This window comes from Ursus maritimus, unplaced genomic scaffold, assembly GCF_017311325.1.
Source record: "Ursus maritimus isolate PB19 unplaced genomic scaffold, ASM1731132v1 scaffold_4, whole genome shotgun sequence".
Classification (NCBI taxonomy): domain Eukaryota; kingdom Metazoa; phylum Chordata; class Mammalia; order Carnivora; family Ursidae; genus Ursus; species Ursus maritimus.
This window is the reverse complement of record NW_024426552.1, coordinates 32881225-32896814: the sequence shown is the minus strand read 5'-3', so window position 1 is coordinate 32896814 and position 15590 is coordinate 32881225. Positions and strand designations below refer to the sequence as shown.

General features: G+C 32.9%; 1 protein-coding gene across 1 annotated transcript in view; it reads left to right on the top strand.

Moving 5' to 3' along the window:
- Positions 1-15590, top strand: part of GBE1 (1,4-alpha-glucan branching enzyme 1) — a 260274-nt gene that overhangs the window by 172347 nt on the left and 72337 nt on the right. The window contains exons 8-10 of the mRNA XM_040621100.1: positions 2364-2479; positions 6570-6697; positions 11200-11298. Coding sequence (XP_040477034.1) covers positions 2364-2479; positions 6570-6697; positions 11200-11298 — 343 coding nt within the window. The remainder of the gene's footprint in view (positions 1-2363; positions 2480-6569; positions 6698-11199; positions 11299-15590) is intronic.

Here is a 15590-nt window from a genome sequence, read left to right as displayed (position 1 = left end):
CAGGTTAAGAGCATTTCAAACTCTAACATGTAGAATTTAGTATTTTTTTTAACCCATTCGATTTTTTAAATTTAGATGCTCCATTGTCATTGTTGTTTCTTTTCAGATTATCACAGGGAATTCTTTTTCTGTTTATCCATGCCAAGAATCTGTCTATGCATATAGTCACAGCTAAATATGTCTTTTTCTTTTAATATGTTATACTTTTTTTGGTCAAGAAGAGAATAGATTAAATATTTTAGCAATAGGAATGACTAGGCCATTGATAATGCTGACCATAATCAACTAAGTGATATTGTGCAATGCTTTCTTTTCCATTATTAAATTCACTTTTTTGTTTTTATTGGATTGCACTATCATTGGTTCTTTTTTTTTTTTTTTCTCTTTTATAGATATTAGGACACAGTTTTTACATTTAAACCTGTGTCTAGTCTGCCTAGGAAACATTCAATCCATAATATTTATATTAGGAATTGATAGCAACTGTCTACAAGCCCAAGCTGGTAGTATAAATGAGTATAGGGCTGGTATTGGAAAACATGGAGTGGCAGGAACTGGGAAGAGCTTAGGAGGTCCACGTTCTCTCTGCAGGCATTCAGAGTGAGAATTTGCAGTCCTCTGCAAGGTAAACAAAACAGTAGTGCATGCCACATTAGGCCCAGGGACAGTTTGTGATCTTTGGTTTATGTGTTCATATCTTCATACATCTACCCAAGATATATAGTATTTAAATAGGTTTTGTTCCTACTCCGGGGTATTTTTGACTAAAAATATCTTTCCATTTACCTTTCAGAAGTAAAGTATACATTACCAGTTGTGAATAGCCAAATTAGAAAATATGTCCTTTTCAAAATATTGTTTACAAAGGTTTATTGATATGGAAATTTCTTCATGTCTCCTTTCTGGAGTACTCCTATAGCAACTTTGTTTAAAAAGTATGGACATGCTTCCTATTGTGCTGTGAACCAAAGTGCCTCTAAAAAAATAAGTTTTTTAACTTAAATGAAACTTCAAAAAATGTATCGATATTAGAAAGTCCTATACAAAATAGAGTAACTTTGATTATGTTCAGTTGTGGAATACCTCTTTGTTTTTATTAATTTCTTTTTGGTAAACAGTTATTTTTTTTTCTCAACCCTTAAATAAATATGTGTTTGTAGAAACATTAGGAAATTCTGCCTTCATCATGGCTTGGACTCAACAATGTAAAACCTCCTCACTACATTTTCAGATCTACTGGATTGCTTGTATTTCTTTTTTTTCATTGTTGTTTTTTTTTTTTTAATTTCAGTAAGTTTGCAAAACTCAAAGTAACTTATTTAAAGCAGTTAGTTACTAACAACTCATCTTTCCCCAAAGTTTGGATTAACTCTTCTGAAGTTGATTGTGATGACTTAATATCCACATATGTCAGATTGCTGTTTAATATATGGAAGGTTTAAAAAAATACATAAATTTTAACTGGGTTAAAGATTTGTGTTCACTATAACTGCTTTGTCATTAAACTAAATGAGGTATTAAAGTCTTAAAACCGGAGTTATAATAAGATAGAGAACTCAACCATAACCGTATGACTAAAGAAAATACTAATTGACAATGCCTTCTTTTCAATTGTCCGAAATAGGCTTGTTTCGTGTGGCGTTTTTAGTTGAGTTATAACAGTTCTTTGTTTTCCTTCTGTTTTTATGGATGTACGACTCTTTAACTTGTAAAACTTGTTACTTCATTACTCATGTGTGTTTTAGTAATTAGGTTTCTTTTTCTTTACCCTCACAAAACACAATAGTCTAGTAAATGTAATATTGGTTATCATGTGGTTGACTTTAAGTCTTTTTCTTTTAATTTTTTATTCTAAATATATGTTTGAAATTGTAGAACGAGGAAATATTTTAAGCAAACATTGGAGGTAGTTTTTCTAATGATGACGAAATTATATTTTCTGAAAGGAGGAGTTATGTAAATAAAGTTATGTTGCATGAAAACTCTTGATGAAAATTTAGAGATCAGTGACAGATTTTTTCATTGCTGTTGCTGTAAGCAATACTATGGACTAATCACTGTATGGTTGCTGAGGACACAGCGTTGAACAAGAGAGTCCCTGCACTTTGGACCAAACTTACACACTTTCTCTCAGTTTTTCTTAGATATTAAGTGATTTTGCAACCAAAGAAATTTAATAATCTCTTAGAATGAATTTCATCAAAGAAATGTGATACATAATAGTTTCCTGGTTTTTGTATATTTCTTTGAACGTCATGATTCCTAAGATATTTAAGTTATAATTAATACTCTTAGCAAACAGTGTATAACAAGGAAACGACTATAAACAATGCATTCAAATATATTTTTTTCTAATGTTTTAGCTGGGAAGTTTTAAGATTCCTTCTGTCAAACATAAGATGGTGGGTAGAAGAATACGGCTTTGATGGATTTCGTTTTGATGGTGTTACATCCATGCTCTATCATCACCATGGAATGGGTAGGTAGCCTAACATATTACAGATGCAACTAATGATTTCATTTTTTTTTCTTTTTACTGGAATATTAAAACCAGGTTTAGGGTTCAGGTACAGAGTTGCAATGACCATTATTGTTGGCTTGATTTTTATCAATTTCATTTGTATGTCCTTTCTCTATTGACTTCTGATCCCTTTTTGGCAAGAGATTGGATATAAATACATTTTATAAGTAAATAAATGATAATGCTTTTCTTTGAAATATATCTACTTAATAATATTGCTCTTCTTAATAGGTGGCTTTCCTTTAAAAGTGTTTTATGTAGTTTAATTTTTTTCTATTCAAATATAGCATACAGTGTTAGTTTCAAGTATACAAAATAAAGATTCCACCATTCTGTACATTACTCAGTGCTTATCACAATAAGTGTATACTTAATCCCCTTCACCTATCTCACCCATCTCCACACCCACCTCCCCTCTGGCAACCATCAGTTTGTTCTGTATATTTAAGAGTCTGGTTTTTCGTTTGTCTCTTCTTTCTTTGCTCACTTGATTTGTTTCTTAAATTGCACATATGAGTGAAGTCATATGGTATTTACCTTTCTCTGACTGACTTATTTCACTTCGCATTATACTCTTTAGACCCATCCATGTTGTTACACATGGCAAGATGTCATTCTTTTTTATGGCTGAGTAATATTCCATTATATATATGTGCGTGTATATATATACACACACACACATATACACATATACATATATATAATCACAACTTCTTTATCCATTCATCTCTGGATGGACACTTGGGTTGCTTCCATATCTTGGTTATTACAAATAATGCTGCAATAAACATAGGGGTGCATGTATCTTTTTGAATTAGTGTTCTTTGGGTATTCTTTGGGTAAATACCTATTTGTGGAATTGCTGGATCATATGGTAGTTCTATTTTTAATTTTGGAGGGGGCCTCCATACTGTTTTCCACAGTGGCTGCACCAATTTATATTCCTACCAACAGTGTACAAAGTTTCCTTTTTCTCCATATTCTTGCTAACACTTGTTATTTCTTGTGTTTTTTATTTTAGCCATTCTGAGGGGTAAGAGGTGATATCTCATTGTGGTTTTGATCGGTATTTCCTTGATGATTAGTGAGGTTGACCATCTTTTCATGTGTCTGCTGGCTGTCAGTATGTTTTCTTTGAAATAATATTTATTCATATCCTCTGACCATTTTTAATTGGATTATTTGGTTTTTTGATGTTGAGCAGTATAAGTTCTTTATATATTTTGGATATTAACTTCTTATCAGATACATCATTTGCATATATCTTCTCCCATTCAATAGGTTGCCTTTTTGTTTTGTTAATGATTTCCTTCACTGTGCAAAAGCCTTTTATTTTGGTAGAGCCCCAGTAGTTTAATTTTGCTTTTGTTTCCCTTGCCAAAGAAGACCTATCTAGAAAAATGTCTGGGTGATGTCAAAGAGATTACTGCCTATGTTTTCTTCTAGAAATTTTATGGCTTCACGTCTCACATTTAACTTTAATCTATTTTGAGTCTATTTTTGTGTATGGTCTAAGAAAGGGGTCCAGTTTCATTTTTTGCATATAGCTGTCCAGTTTTACCAGCACCATTTGTTAAAGAGGCTATCTTTTTCCCACTGTATATTCTTGCCTTCTTTGTCATAGATTAATTGACCATAAAAGTGTGGGTTTATTTTTGGGCTCTCTATTCTCTTCCATTGATCTATGTGTCTATTTTTGTGCCAGTACTATTGTGTTTTAATTACTACAGCTTTGTGCTAGATCTGGAAATGTGAGATCGTGATACCTCCAGTTTTGTTTTCCTTTTTCAAGATTGCTTTGGCCATATGGGGTATTTCGTGGTTTTGTGCAAATTTAGGATTATATGTTCTAGTTCTGTGAAAACTGCTGTTGATATTTTGATAGGAATTTCTTTGAATTTGTAGATAGCTTTGGATAGTATAGACATTTTCACAATACTGGTTCTACCAGTCGATCAGCATGAAATAGCTTTCACTTTGTTAGTATCATCTTTAATTTCTCCCATCAGTGTTTTATAGTTTTCAGAGTACAGGTATTTTACCTCCTTGATCAAGTTCATTCCTAGGTATTTTATATTTGTTGGTGTAACAGTAAATGGGATTGTTTTCTTAATTTCTCTGTTACTTCATATTAGTGTATAGAAACTCAACAGATTTCTGCATATTAGTTTTGTATCTTGCAGTTTTACTAAATCCATGTATCAGTTCTAATAGTTTTTGGTAGAATCTTTAGGATTTTCTGTATATAGTATCATGTCATCTGCAAATAGTGAAAATGATGAAAAACTGAGAGCTTTTCCTGTAAGAACAGGAACTAGACAAAGATGTCTGCTCTCACCAGTTTTATTCAACACAGTACTGGAAGTCCTAGCCAAAGAAACAAAATGTTTGTAAGCTAACCATTTATCGAAGCACCCATAGGATGTGAACGTGACAGCAATTATAATGAGAAATAAATAACAAAAAAAAAAAAGAGAGAGAGAGAGAATCTTTGTGAACGTCTGGGTCTCTTTGCATATTAAACACTGATGAAAATGTGTATATTTTAAGTATAGATGTTCACAGTTAAAATTAAATTAGAAATTAATTTGTAATTAAAAACATTGATCAGAGATCTTCAGTTTAAAAATTGTTCAAAGAAGTGGAATCGCAGAATCCTAATTCCTCAGTATATAATGTGGTGAATAATTATTATTTTTTAATGGCCAAATATTTACCAGCAACAACGAATCTGAAAAAGGGACATAACTATAACTCTTGAAAAGTGGCTGCCAGGGAAAGAAGCTATATTCAAAGCAATCTGCTCTTAATCATGGTGCTGCCCGCATGAAATGTCCCTAGAAAAGAAGTTGTGTCTATAAAACATGACAGGTTGCACTGGTATCCTCCAGTTTGGAGAGAAACTGACTGAAGGGATGAAGAAGGGAGGCATGGCAAAGTTCCAGAAAGAGCCTCTCCTAGATTACAATACTTGTATTCCCCTGCAGAACTTCTCTCTGCTGAGGGCTTGGTATTTTCCAAGGAAATGTGGAGTTAGTAAATGAACTGAAAAAAAAAAAAAAGAGATAAAGCAATTAACGTCAAAACACTAAGTGTTCAATTTATAAAAATTGAGTGATAAAAAGAAGTTCAGCAGGTGACAGAAAGAAAAAGCAATTTACCTGTGTGGATGGAAACAGTGGCTGAACTCATACTTTTCTGTTGCCAACAGCATTGTCTAAAAAATTCTTAGGGAAACAAAATTTGACTCAAGAATTTGATAATTAAATTGCCATTCAGGTATTTAATTGAATGAGCTTGAGGAATAAAACTTCCATAATTATATTTGAAAATATCATTTAGTGATGGGATCTAGCAAACTGGAAAAAAAAAAGTGAGTCAAAATAAAACGCTTGATATAGGGAAGAGGGAAAAGGCACGTGTTGGACACTAATTTGACTTAATTACAAATGAATAAACAATTCAAGGAATCAGAAGTAAGTGCTATGTACCATAAGCAATCAAAATTAGGATGTGGGGGAAGAGAAGGTAGAAGAAAATTGGAGGATGTTAAAGTCTTTTGTCACAGAAACTCTGTATTGCATAAAATGGAGCACATATTTAAAATAATATAAACACTGTGTCTCAATGTTATGATGGTTTTCATATTTGCTTTTCTTTACTTCAAAGGGTTCTAATAGGAACTAGCTAACATTAACACCTCTTGACACGAGAAAAAAATGTAAACATTGAAATCTAGAATTTGGCATCATTTCATTTTTTTGCTTTAAAATTATGTTAAAATTAAATTAAAATTTTCAATTAAAGTGCTTTGTTTGCTTTTGAAAAACAAAAATTAAGTTGCAGGATTGTCTGAATTCCAAATGTTTGCTATGGAGTACTTTTCTAAGGTAGAACATATATTTGCTGATGATAATATTACATGATATTGAGGCTCATTACACTTTGCTATGATAACAAAACTGTTTTCAATAAACTAATTGGTGGGGGCACTTGTGCTAAGTTAAGGCTTGCATGTTAACATCCATATTGATATTCTGTTCCCTAGGTCAAGGTTTTTCAGGTGATTACCATGAATATTTTGGACTTCAGGTAGATGAAGATGCCTTGATTTATCTCATGTTGGCAAATCATTTGATTCACACGTTGTATCCAGATTCCATAACAGTAGCTGAGGTAAAGCCATGATGATCTCTACCCTCTGACCCCCTTTAATATAGAACATTTTGTCAGCATACAATATTTGAATGATGAATCTCATGTTGTCAATAATTGCTTAACTGAAATTACACCCTGACTCTAGAGCAGCTATCTTGTATGGGTGGCACATTATTTAGAATGCAGTGTTTTCTTATTTGGAGAACAGTGTGCGCTAATTACTTGTCATCATTCCATTGTTACAAAAGAAAATGCCAGTGGTTAGAAAGTAAAATATCCTAATCAGTGGACAGGTCCTTCCGCCGTGAGACCTTCACTGGACAAAAGAATTGAATATTAATGTGTGTCTGTTTTTTATTTATTTATTTTTTCTTTTCTGATTTAATCATTAGAGATGGCATGGCTCACTGCCTGCGAGCTTCTCTGAAGTCTCTCTTGTTCTGATGCGATTACCTTTCTTGTTTACGTTATTACTCTTGGATTGCCAAATGTTCACTGGTTATTCATGATTACTGAAGGTTCATGATTAACTGTCCCAAAGCTGCACTGTAATGATATAATTCGGTATATGCATAATTGACAATTCCCCCCTTGGTGATAAATGTGATAAATTAAGAAGTTTGTTAAATGCTTATGCTAATTTAGATTTAGTTCTAAAATCCCTCTGGTTTTCTGAGTCCTCTTACTAGAAATTATTATTAAAATTGAAGTTGGTATGTTAAAACTGTTCTGTACAAAGTGTAGTGGCTGGCATATGAAAATAGCAAGAATATCGTTAAAAGAGTCAGAGTTCAGTTGTATTTGCACATTGGTGGCATTTAGTTCATGGGAATGAAATGCAGTAGTGATGGTCTCCTTCCTGTGGTATTTATTATTATAGACTTTTTATTATCCATCTTTTATCAAAACCCTGAATCTTCAACTAGATGGAATGATTTCCTTGTTTATCTTTGAATAGAGAACAGTTCCTTTCTTTAGACATTTTGTCTTCTGAATATATTCTGGGAACAGAGCAATGGACCCTAAATTTCTGGAATAAATACTTATACAGATTTTTTTAAAACACAATTATAATAATATTTTGATAAACCTATATTATTCTACACTATCTTCCTGCCTATGTTTGGTCATACCTTATAAATCTTGCTAATACTTGTGCTAATTACTTTATGTGCCAAGTATTTTTTAATGTCAGAGTGTTTTTGAAACTTTTATTTTGTCTTTTATATGAATTTATCTGTCAAACATCAAAAAACTTTGTCAGTTATATTTATGACAATTCAAAGCAGAAACAGTATAAATGAAAAGTTACTACAAACAATTAATGATAGTACAAATCAAACATGGGTACTGGAAAAAAAGAAGCAATTATTTAATACATGAAACTTAAAATTGTTACATTGATCTTTCCGTTCATTTCAAGTAATATAGTTTCATCATCTAGGGAGCCCTTGTCCGATTATCAGTGTTTCTACCAATGAAACTTTGAGACTTTAGCCTACTTTATATTACTTGGTTTTAGATTTTTTTTAACAAGATGTGTCTTCAATTTATTCTACTTAAATTGAAAACTACTTCAATTTCAGTACATCACTTTTCTGTCTAGTGGGAGTCTCTTCAAAATGTGAAATTGATCCTCATGAACTTTTTTTTAAGAAAGGAATGTGGTGTAACAAATAAGTAATGTAATTTATATAAAGTCCTATAGTAGAAATTTAAATTTATTTATAATGGCAGTTACTAAAATTGAAGACTTTTTTTCCTAGAATATATCTCCCATTTCCCATGGTTCTATTTGCTATATTAATTAAAAGTATTTTTTGACTGAGGTTTTCTCCCCCTTTTGGAATAGTCATAAGATATCCTTAGATATTAAAAAATAAAACTACTTAAACTTTATTTGGAACACATGATCATTTTATATGGTTGGTATCAACTTTTTTATATTTAAAGTATATTTATTTTAGTGGCCTTTATGTTTACCTTTTTTTTTCCTTTCAAGATTTTAAAAGGATACTCATTAACTCTTTTCTTTCAAAGGAGAGTACAAATATCTCATGTGCATTAATGGAGTAGCTTTCTAGGATTTGGATTTAGAAGTCAAGACCAATTGGTGTCCAGATATTTTTCTTAGCATATTCTATTTCCTATCAAAGTATGCACCTTAATGTTTCTTGAGAAAAATTATCTTGATCTTTAATACCAGCCTATCACTAGTCTTAGGAAAACTCTTAGTCTCATGAAAACACTTCTGGGGAAAGCATTTTATCTATAATTCCAGTGTGTAACATGAGTGGTTGGTATTTAATACATATTCAGCCAATGTTTATAAGGAACCAAAATAAATGCCTACTATACTAGTGAAAATATGACATATTACAAGATATAACTTCTTTAAAAATGTTTCTGATAAATATTCATCCTTTTCACTTTTTTGGTCCTTTTTTCAGTTATAAACTATGAAGTACTATGTAGAAATAAGATATTATTGACAAATACTTCATTTTCTTACAGACATATTCCACTATGTACTATATTTAACTGTATCTCTCTTTCATTAGAAAACAATTAATAAATTATTTTTGAAGTCCAAAGAGGTCATATATTTCTTTTTTACCAGCTCTTCTGTTTGAAGAGTTTGGGGATGGTGTAGTGTATGAAGAATCATTTGAGTTCAGTTTCAGAGAGTTCAGAGTATATGATAGTCTTTTATAGAAAGTAAGGATAATAATACAAGGAAGAGTTTGGGCAGTGACACACATAGAAGAGTTTGTGACAAGCACAGGGAAGAATAAATATTTCAAAGTGAATGATGTATTTAGTACTTGAAATATAGTAGTAGAAATTATGGTGGAAAGCTATCGGTCTCTCTGTTGTGCTTTCTGTGTACTTCAGTTAACAATTATAACAACTACATCACATTATCATTTGATGATAAGTGTGTATATGTTTATTTAGGTTCTAGTTTATAAATCCTGAAGGTGAAATATTGTGTCTTATTTACCTTTAAATTCCTGACAGCGAATTTATTCATTCACTCACAAAATTGTATTGAGTTCCTGCTTTATGCCAGGTACTCTTATACTACTCTGAATTCTTGTCATGTATCAGTGAACAGCAACAACCACAAAACCCTTGTCCCATGGATCTCACATTCTAACAGAAAGTAAGGAGGCAAATAATCAAATAAGAAATTATATCATCAATACAAAGTATGATTGTTGAATTGAATCTTTAGCTAAAGAATTTGATTTTTGGTTATCGGCCATTGGAAGCTATTGATGGTCAGTGATAGGGCACTGTCTCATAAGATGTTAATTTGGGGGGGGGGCACCTGGGTGGCTTAGTTGGTTAAGCACCTGACTCTTGATTTCAGCTCAGGTCATGATCTCACGGTTGTGAGTTCGAGCCCTGCATTGGGCTCCATGCTCAGTGGGGAGTCTGCTTCTCTCTCTCTCTCTCTCCCCTCTTCTCTCTCTCTGTTTCCCCACTTGTGCTCTTGCTTCTCTCTCTAATATAAAAAAATGAATCTTTAAAAGAAAAAGATATTAATTTGGCAGCAGTTAGAGTGAAGGGAAACTGGAGATGGGGAATTCCATTTGGAAGCATAATGGTCTAAGCAAGGAGCAATGAAGATTAAGTAAGACAGTGGCTATAGAGACAGAGCAAGGGAAAAGGATTTGTTTGAAAGATATTGTAGAGTTAGAACTGCTAATATGTGGCTCATATTTCACCATAGTTGCTGATATAATATATTGTGCTACATCTGGGTCCTTATGCCATCTTTTTTTTCCTTATGTATCTCTTTGATTATCTATCAATAATCTAGCGGTGGCATGACAGAGAAGGGAGGCGCTCTGTCGAAGGGCCTGACGTCTCAGTCCTGACTCCACTTTTGAGAAACACGTCTTTAGAGATCCCTTCACCTGAGTGAGCTTCAGTTTCTGTATCTTCTAGAGGAAGAGGGCCCACCAGATAACCTTAAGACCCATTTCAAGTGTAGCTGACTATAGTGAAAGCCATCTTAGTGCTTCATTCTTAATGTACTAAGTGTTCTTTCTATCTCATCAGAAGCTAGGTGCTCCCAGAATACACTCCTTGCTAGTACTGTCTGCAAAGATAATAAGTATAATAGATAAATGCCCAATGTATTTTTGTGTTTGATGAAAGCAATAACAAAATGTTCATACATTAGCTCAAAAATAAGTCTAAGAAGCTATGTTTTAGCAGCAATTGTCTTACTCTTTTGTGTTCTCTTTGTGATACTAAGGAAAAGAAAAAAAAAATCGCCTCATGAGATTGAAGTTGTCCTGCGGTAAAAAGCATTACACAAAACGTTAGGGGAAATGAAATATGCTATTATAGTTGTAACTACTTTTACAATTATGCTGCCAAAACACCTCAAAAAGATATGCTCCTTTTTACTGTTTTTATTTATTGGCCCAGAATTTACTGTCAAAAGAATAGTTAGTAAAAATCTGAGCAATGTGAATTGATAATGTTGGTGTATTTTGTTGCAGGATGTATCAGGAATGCCAGCTCTCTGTTCTCCGATTTCCCAGGGAGGGGTTGGCTTTGACTATCGATTGGCCATGGCAATTCCAGATAAATGGATCCAGGTAAGATTTCATGTAATCTTTTTTTCCCTGTAAATACCATGTATTATGTTGGTTTATTTATTGTTTCTTTGATTCATTTCTTAATTTGTGGTCATTAGTTACAAATATTATAATTAAGTATTATCATTGAAGTATTAAATTTTCCCATTAGTGTGTTGATTCTTGTGCTTTTAATAAGGTACTTCACAAATTTCTAAAAGTTTTAGTTTAAAGTATTCATACTTGAATCATTCAGACAAGGAAAAAATATTAATATAACATCAGCTATGTACATGGAATTTTGCATTATCAATGCAGTTTTTGAAACTTCGGTTCTCTCTATTTAAAACACATTAAATGTCATCAAGGCGTCCATGTCTGCCTCCAAATCATCAGTGTAGAAGTTACTCCTTAATTCCCAGTACTTGCCTCATAACATGTTTCTTCCTCAACAGATTTGGATTCATCCATTCCTTTATTTAACCTTTAAAAATTCTTACCATGTGTCAAGCACTAGAGATGAATAATTGTACATGATACCTTGCACATAATTTGTAATATAATTTTATTAAATTTAATGACATTTAAGTGCCTTGGATTATATTTTGTTTTATTTAATATTTGCCTGAAAGACCAATGTTGTTATATAGACTTGGATTTGACATAGAACATTTTTGAGGGGCTATGTCATAGGCTGAAAATGTGTAAGAAGTCAGCTATGTCTCAAATAATCGTAGTCTTCTGATGAGCCCTTTGGTATAGACATGAACTGATGCGGTGACGTCACAGTGACAGACCCATTTAACTTTGCATAGAAAAACCATGGAGCCCACTCTGAAGGAAGTGGTTATTGTAATCATATCTTAACTTTCTTTCCTGTGCCCCCAGGCAGTTTGTAGAATGCACAGCTGTGACATTAAATCTTTACCAACATAATTTCTGCTTCTCCATTTATAGTGATTCCTTAGACATTGTCAAGTTAAAAAAGCAAATGTTTTCCAGAGATGATTAGACTCAGAAACCAAAGAAACAAATATGTATTCTAGCTTTAACACCTGTCATTTAAAAAAAAAATGCTGTGGTCTTCAGTTTTCTCATCTTGGTTTAAGGGTCTTGACCCACCATCTTTTAGGATTTCTAATCTTCCATGCAGACTTTTTTTTTCCCTCACAAATGCCAAATTTCCCTTTTTTCACCTCCTACTGGAAAGCCTTCACCAGTTTTTGTGCAGATTCAAGAATATTTCAAGGTGTACATCAACCTAGATTTATAGCCCACACTGGGATATTTCCTTTTCTGAACATGGTCACAGTTTTAAAAAGAGGAATTAATTTAACTTACAAAGCATTTTAGTACCTCGTATGCTCAAGGTACTGTCCTAGTCAGTACCTCATAAGAATGGAAAAATATATTGTCCTGTGTTTAGGATGTGACCATCGTGTCTTCTTAGGTCATGAATTCTCTAAAGGCACATGTGATCTTCTGCTTTATGTAATTATTTAAAAATCTTTTTGCATCACCAAAGTGGTTAATAAGAGAAAGTTAAAATAATATTTTAAAAAAACTCAGTGATTTCGCCACTTAAGTAATTCGTGCATTTAAAAGCAGAATTCCGTAAATGACTACTGTTTCCCCAAATGTCAGGAAAGCACACCAGAGTATTAATCCAAATGATAGCTGTACCCAGAATGTACGTGGTATTCATCGTGATCTACCCATAGGATCCGAGTAAGATTAGAATGCTAGATGCCATTCATGTTTTTGTTGTTCAAAAGCAAATTATTTACCACTTTCTACTTATATTATCTCAAAGTCAGTAGTTTGGAATGTCACATTTAATCATATTTAATCACTTCCTAAGCAAATATTTGCCTACCTAAAATATGCCAGATTTGCAGCATCTCTTTTCATTTTATTTGCTCGTTTTTATTACCTACCTACCTTTTATCACCTTTTTGTGTTAAATTGATGTAAGTATTTAAGTGAATTCATTCATTTATACATTAATTCCACCAATATTTATTAGGCACCTTGTATTTTTTCATGTAAAGTTTCTCAGTTAAACTTTTTATATGAAGATAATTGTAGATTCCCATGCAGTTGTAAGAACAGTTGTGATACAGTGAGGTCTGGTGCAGTCTTAACCAGCATTCCCCAATGATGACATCTTGCAAAGTTATAGTACAGTCTCACAACTAGGATACTGGCAGTGGTATAGTAAGGTGTAGAATATTGTCATCACCATAAAGTTCTCTCGTGTCGTCCCAGTCACTTTCTAACCTGTGGCAACCACTAATCTGATCTCCATTTCTGTTATTTTTTTTTTCATTTCAAGAATGTGATATAAATGAAATAATTTAATAGGTAACCTTTTGGGATTGCCATTTTTTCACTCAGCAAAATTCTCTGGAGATTTCATATAGGTTGTTGCATGTATCAGTAGTTTATTCCTCTTTATTGCTGAACGATATTCCAGGGTATGGATATGCCACAGTTTGCTTAATCATTTGCCTGTTATAGACACTAGTATTGTTTCTAGTTTTTGGCTATTATAAATAAAGTTGCTATAAACATGTGTGTGCAGATTTTGTATGACCATAAATTTTAATTTCTCTAAGATAAATGCACAAAAGTGCAATTACTGAGTCATATAGTAGTTGGATATTTAATTTTTTAAGAAACTGCCCAACTTGTCCAGAGAAACTATACCATTTACATTCCCAACAGCAATGTTGGAGAGATCCAGTTTCTGTACATCCTTGCATCTATTTTTGTCATTCTTTAATAGATGTGTAGTGATATCTAACTGGTTTTGATTTGCGTTTTCTTAGTGGCTTATGATGATGAACATCTTTTCCTGTGTTTATTTGCCTTCTATATATCCTCCTTGATGAAATGTCTATTCATATCTTTTGACCATTTTCTAATTGAATCACTTGTTTGCTGTGGAGTTTTGAGAGTTCTTTATATAATTTAAATTAAACTCTTATTGGATATGTGGTTGGCAAATGTTTTCTCCCAGTCTGTGGCTTGTCTTTTTATCCTGTTCGTGTGGACTTAGAGCAGAAGTTCTTTGTCTATATTAAATCTGATGAAGTCCAAGTTATCATTTTTTTTCTTATAGAGACCTTATTTTTGGTGTCAAGTCTAAGAATTCTTTGACTCTCCTACGTTTTGTATTAAACATTTTGTACTTTTATATTTAAGTCCATGGTTCATTTTAAATTAATTTTTGTGTAATCAGTCTTTAAGACTTAGTTCCTTAGTTCAAGTTTTTCTTTCTTTCTTTCTTTCTTTCTTTCTTTCTTTCTTTCTTTCTTTCTTTCTTTCTTTCTTTCTTTCTTTCTTTCTTTCTTTTTTCCTGATTTCCAACTCTTCCAGCGTGATTTGTTGAAAAATTTACCTTCCATTGAATTGTCTTTGCACGTTAGTCAAAAATTAAGTGGGCGTGTTTGTGTAGGTCTATACATTAGTGTCAAATTGTTGCTGTCCCTAATTACCACAACACTGTCTTAAAACAACACAAAAATTTGCTGTTATATAGTTCTCATAGTTTTGTAGGTCACAGATCTAAAATGGATCTCACTAGACTAAAATTAAGGCATTGGCAAGACTTCATTTCTTCTGGAGGCTCTAGTTCCCTTGCCTTTTCTAAAGGCTTCTAGTTTTTTAAAAGCCACCTATACTCCTCAGCTCTTGGCCCCTTCCTCCATCTTCAAAGCCAGCAGGATAGCATCCTCAAATTTCTCTCTTACGCTGACAGCTCATGCCCCCTTTTGAGAACTATCCCTATAATTACATTGGACCCATCCAGTTATCCAGGATAATCTTTTTATTTCAATATATTTAACTTTATCACCTCTGAAGTCCTTTTGCATGTAAGGCAACATAGTCACAGGCTCTGAGCATTAGGATGTAAACATCTATGGGTGGTCATTATTCTGCCTAACACAATCTGCTGTCTGGTGTCTAATGATTCACATTGAAATTTTGAGACGTGGCTAAGAACATCTGAATTCCATAGGATGAAAGACAACAAAGGAAGATTCAAAGAAGCCTGAACCCCATTTCTTGTACTGAAATCTGCATTTTGTATTAGTTGCTGTGTAACAAATTACCACAAACCTAATAACTTAAAACATGGTTGCTCTCATGGTTTCTTCAAAGGACATCCATCAAGTTCCCACCTCCACTTTCAGTAAAGGATTGCACAGAAATGTGAATATGGAGCAGGAATCATGGGGACCATCTTAGAATTCTGCCTTTCAGAGTGCAATTGACACTTTGGACAGAGAAATGAACCCATGCAGAAA